At 42.3% G+C, this 5713-nt stretch overlaps 1 protein-coding gene across 2 annotated transcripts in view; it reads right to left on the reverse strand.

Moving 5' to 3' along the window:
- The window catches only part of ACYP1 (acylphosphatase 1, erythrocyte (common) type), a 10673-nt gene extending 5229 nt beyond the window's left edge, over window positions 1-5444 (reverse strand). Inside the window, exons 1-2 of one of the 2 annotated variants that reach the window (XM_011981545.1) lie at window positions 5373-5444; window positions 4870-4961 (exon numbers count right to left, since the gene is read on the reverse strand). In XM_011981545.1, coding sequence (XP_011836935.1) covers window positions 4870-4953 — 84 coding nt within the window. In that variant the 5' untranslated portion in view covers window positions 4954-4961; window positions 5373-5444. Of the gene's footprint in view, window positions 1-4869; window positions 4962-5354 lie in introns of both variants that reach the window. The other variant, XM_011981544.1, reaches the window with a different exon arrangement.
- Between the last annotated feature and the right edge of the window lie 269 nt (window positions 5445-5713).

Below are 5713 nucleotides of genomic sequence, written 5' to 3' on the forward strand. Positions count from 1 at the left end.
GAGGGTGAGGCAGGAGAATCGCTTGAACCCTGGAGGCGGAGGTTGCAGTGAGCCAAGATTGTGCCACTGCACTCTAGCCTGGGCGACAAGAATGAGACTCCATTTCAAAAAAATAAATAAATAAAAATAACAACTAGTTCTCAAGGGAACTAATAGAGTAAGAATTCATTGACCCTCCCACCCTGCAGGAAGGGCATTAATCTGCTCATGAGGGACCTGGCCCCATGACTCAAATACCTCGCATTATGTCCCACCTTCAACACTGGGGATCAAATTTCAACATGAGATTTGAAGGGGACAAACATCTCAACTACAGTAGGCAGACATACAGATGAATGGAATAGTATTGAGAGTCCAGAAATAAATCCTTACATTTATGTTGATTTTTGAATAGGGTGCCATGACAAATGAATGTGGGAAATAATACTAATTTCAACAAATGGTGCTGGGACAACTGGATATTCACATGCAAAAGAATAAAGCTGGATTTCCTACCTCACATCACATAAAAATTAAACTGGATCAAAGACCTCAATCTAAGAGTGTAAACTATGAAACTTTGAAGAAAACATAGGCGGCTGGGCGCGGTGACTCACGCCTGTAATCCCAGCACTTTGGGAGCCTGAGGCGGGTGGATCACGAGGCGGGTGGATCACGAGGTCAGGAGACCAGTCTGACCAACATGGTGAAACCCCATGTCTACTAAAAATACAAAAACTAGCCAGGCATGGTGGTGCACATCTGTAATCCCAGCTACTCAGGAGAATCGCTTGAACCCTGGAGGCAGAAGGCTGCAGTGAACCGAGATCGTACCACTGCACAGAGCAAGACTCTGTCTAAAAAAAAAGAAAAAAAGGAAAAGAAAAGATAGGCATGACAGCTGGGTGTGGTGGCTTACACCTGTAATCCCAGCACTTTGGGAGGCTGAGGTGGACAGACTGCTTGAGGTCAGGACCAGCCTGGGCAACTTGGGGAAATCCAGTCGCTACAAAAAACAAAAACAAAACAAACAACATAGGCATGAACCTTCATGACCTTGGATTAGGAAGATTTCTTAGACATAACACTAAAAGTATAAGCAAAAAAAGAACAGATAAATTTGATTTGACTTCATCAAAAGTAAAAACTTTTGTACTTCATAGACACTATCAAGAAATTAAAAAGACAACCCACAGAATGGGAGAAATGTTTGTATATCATATATCTGATAAGGGACTAGTATCCAGAATAAAAATATTCTTCTGACTCAAGAATAAGGAGGCAAATAACTAAAAATGGGCAAAAAGATTTGAATGGACATTTCTCCAAAGAAGACATAAAATATGCCAATAAGCCCATGAAAACATGTTCAACATCATTAGTCATTAGGAAGGCAAATCAAAACCACACTGAAAGTATACATGTACAACAGGATATTATTCAGTCTTACAAAGAAAGAAAATTGTTTTTACTTTCATAATATAACACAGATGAACCTTGAGGATATTACGCTAAGTGAAATAAGCCAGCCACAAAAGGACAAATACTGTGAAATTCTACTTATATGAGGTAACTAGAATAGTTGAATTAATAGAATGTAGATTTATGATTGTCAGGGGCTTGGGGGAAGGAGAAAATGGGGAGTTAGCGTTTAATGAATACAGAGTTTCAGTTTTGCAAGATGAAAAGTGTTCTGTAGATAAACAGAACAATGTACTTAAGACCACCGAATTGTACATTTAAAAATGGTTAAAACAGTAATTTTTATGTTATATGTATTCTACCACAATTTTAGAAGTAAGTGTGCTATATGGTTTCCAAATATTTTGGGATTTTCCAGTTATCTTTTTAATTTTTTTTTAATGTGGTTTAGTTCCACTGTAGTTGCAGAATATTCCTCGTATGATTTAAATCCTTTTAAATTCATTAATACCTGAAAAACAAACAAACAACCACAATGAGATATTACCTCATACCCACTAGGATGGCTAACATAAAAGACAGTAACCATCGTTGGCAAGGACGTGGACAAACTGGAATTCTCACACATTGCCAGTGAGAACATAAAATGGTATAGCTGCTTTGGAAAAGTTTGGCAGTTCCTCAAAAAGTTAAACATAAAGTTACCATATGACCCAGCAATCTACTCCTAGGTATGTATATACTCAATGGAACTGAAAACATTGTCTACACAAAAATATGCACATATGTGTTCCCAGCACTATTATTCATAATGGCCAAAAATCAAACCCAAATTTCCATCAACTGATGAATGGATAAATAAAATGTGGTATATCCATACAATGGGATATTATTCAGCCATAAAAAGGAATAGGATACTAATACATGCTACAGTGTAGATAAACCTTGAAAACAATATGTTAAGTGAATGGAGCCAGTCACAAAAAAAGGCCACATTTGTATGATTCCATTTATAGTAAATATCAAGAATAGGGTGAACATGGTGGCTCACGAGTGTAATCCCAGCACTTTGGGAGGCCGAGGTAGGTGGATCACCTGAGGTCAGGAGTTCAAGACCTGCCTGGCCAACATGGTGAAACCCCGTCTCTACTAAAAATACAAAAATTAACGGGGCGTGGTGGTGCATGCCCATAATCCTGGCTACTTGGGAGGCTGAGGGAGAAGAATCACTTGAACGCGGGAGGCAGAGGTTGCAGTGAGCCGATATCATGCCACTGCACTCCTGCCTGGACGACAGAGTGAGACAGAGTTAAGACTCCGTCTCAACAACAACAACAACAAAAATCTAGAATAGGCAAATTCATAGAGACAGAAAGTAGGTTAGTGGTTATTAGGGGTTTAGGGGATGAGGAGTGAGTGCTAACAGGTAGGGGGTTTCTTTTTGGGATGATGAAAATGTTCTGGAATTAGTGCACAACTTTGTGAATATACTAAAAAATCACCAAATTATACACTTTAGGAGGATGGGTTTTATGGGATGTAAATTATATTCCAAGTTTTTAAAAGTCCCTGAATTATTATTTGCCACTTCTCTAGAAATGAAGGAATTTAAAGAGGCTAAATATCAACAGCAAACAGACTGCAGCAAAACAACTGTTCAAATGAACATATATATTTAAATGATTATAAATAGTAAAGAATAAGCTACAAGCCTAATTAAAAAAAAAGATGTCATTTTATATGCAGTTTTCCAATCAATATTTGTTTTTCTGCATTCTGTTATTCTTTCTTTAAACTGGGGAGAAGGGCAGGTAGAGAAAGATGGGCTATATATACCACTATCTGGCCCCTTTCCCTCAACAACTTTGACTAACCTTTGAAGCTATTATCTCAATCACCTTAATTTACAGGAACTTACCTGCATAATTGGTAGCAAAGCTAATTGGAACACAGCTCTTGCTATGAGTTTCAGCAATTCTGTTTTCAACAATCATTTCCTATTTGAATGTCAGATGGGAAGAAATGGTTTCTGAATAATTAGAATAAGAGGTATTGGCCGGGCACAGTGGCTCACACCTGTAATCCCAACACTTTGGGAGGCTGAGGTGGGCGGATCACCTGAGGTTGGGAGTTCAAGACCAGTATGACCAACATGGAGAAATCCTGTCTCTACTAAAAATACAAAATTAGCAGGGCGTGGTGGCGCATGCCTGTAATCTCAGCTACTCGGGAGGCTGAAGTAGGAGAACGCTTGAACCCGGGAGGCGGAGGTTGCAGTGAGCTGAGATTGTGCCATTGCACTCCAGCCTGGGCAACAAGAGTGAAACTCTGTCTCAAGAAAAAAAAAAAGAAAAAAGAAAAAGAGGTAGAAGGATCACTTGAGCCCAGGAGTTCAAGACCAGCCTGGGCAACATAGCTCTCTATTAAAAGAAAAAAAAAAAAAAAAGCTGGGTGTGGTGGCATGCACCTGTGGTCCCAGCTACTTGGGAGGCTGAGGAAGGAGGATCATTTGAGCCTGGGAGGTTAAGGCTGCAATGAGCTGTGACTGTGCCACCATCCTCCAGAAAAAAAAAGAAAAAGGAAAAAAGGTATTGACAATTCACGTTCATATTTCAAAGATTCCTTCCAGGTTAGAATTTGAATTTTAAGTACCACAGTCCCAGGAAGGAGACACTTAAGAAGTTCTGCAGTCCTAACTCTATCTGTGGGATTAAAGACACACCGGGAAGGCAATAACCAATACCTACAGAAGGCAGAGGGGAAATTGAGCTTGCATTTATGTGTGCCTGTTGAGGGAAGATTAACCACATTAAAGCAGAGGTAGAGGCTGCCAACAGTTTGTCCATCCCCTCAAATACTCCCTTATTGCTCTAGGAAGAATACCAGGCTCCACATTCAGTGTTCCCATCACCTATTCTGGAACGGATAAAGAGTTTTTAATAAGAAAAACATCAGCTGGAAAATGTAAATGTTCTTTCAAAACCAAAAAAAGAATAGAAAGGAATTAAGTGGAGAATTGAGGGAAGCTTGGAGAAAGAGGTCTGAAGAAAGTGCAGCAACTACAGAGGAAGCATTTATATATGTTATATACATGACATCAGGTCATCTAAATGCCATCTCTTCAATCAATGTTAGCCTTTCTATAAGAAATCTGACTTGGTTTGATGACGCCACAACAGCGAGAACTGGTGAAGCCCTCTATTTCCCTTGTAAGAGAGAAGCTCATTAATATGTGTGTCTAGATGCTCAGGCACCACTGTTGGAAAAAGACAAATAATAACAGCAGGATAATCTTCCATTTACACCATGTTTTACCGATTGCACAGCATTTTCATACTCATTGCTCTACAAACTACCTCTTTGCCATGCAGTTGGCCAGCGGCTTCCAGTTCACATTTGTCAGGAACATGTCCCTTGTTCCTATGCCCACAACCTAGGTTACCACCCCAAAGCCTGCAGGCCACATACCTGAGTATACTTCCGGAAAAACACCCCTTGCACCTTCCCAAAAATTTCATAATCCACTGATAACAGGGTGTCTCCTTCTGCCATGCTCAAACCTGTCAGAAACCAGGAAAGCAGAAGAGTGAAGGGCTATTATTCCAGGACCCGCAAGCCTGAGTCAGAAAGGGCCACACCCACCCCTGTCCATCCTTAACCACTGCGACCTCTCCCCAACCTCCAGGTCCTGGAAATGGGAATCGTGAGTGGATGTGATAAGGCGTGTGTGAAGGAAGAGCCAGACGCCGGGAGAGGGAGCTTCGGTACGCAGCTGCCCGCTGAAGCCTCTTCTGGGGAAATCACCTGCTGACCGATGACCTCCTTACATCCATTCCCGGTCCCGCTCCCTCACTACCAGAATCCCCTGCTAGTAACACCCAGAATCCCCTGCTACTAACATTTTAAGGCTAATCGACCTGACAAGCACACCCCGGGGGCCCCTCCCGGCTCACCCTCCTTGACTTCCCCACCGGCCGCCGGGCTCACTGCGGGACCACCAGGCCAACGGCTCACCAGGGCGCGCAGACCTCCGCGCCCGGAAGTTTAGTGTGTAGCTGCTCCTTCGCTGTCTCTCATGCCCATCACCTCCAGCTGACCAATCAGAGGGGGCGCCTCGGCCCGTGCCCGCCCAGAAGGCGGGATTTCAGGACGCGGTTGTCCGGCAACCCAAAAGCTTGGGTTGGAGATCTGTCCAGGAACTCGGCTGGGCCTCCACAAACCTAGCCCTCATTCCATCTCAGTCAACAAGCGCACCCCTCTTCTCATTTTCTCATGGGGAGAAAAGCATAGACGAAGAAGTACATTGGGATAC

This window comes from Mandrillus leucophaeus, unplaced genomic scaffold (genome assembly GCF_000951045.1).
Source record: "Mandrillus leucophaeus isolate KB7577 unplaced genomic scaffold, Mleu.le_1.0 Scaffold228, whole genome shotgun sequence".
Taxonomy (NCBI): Eukaryota; Metazoa; Chordata; class Mammalia; order Primates; family Cercopithecidae; genus Mandrillus; species Mandrillus leucophaeus.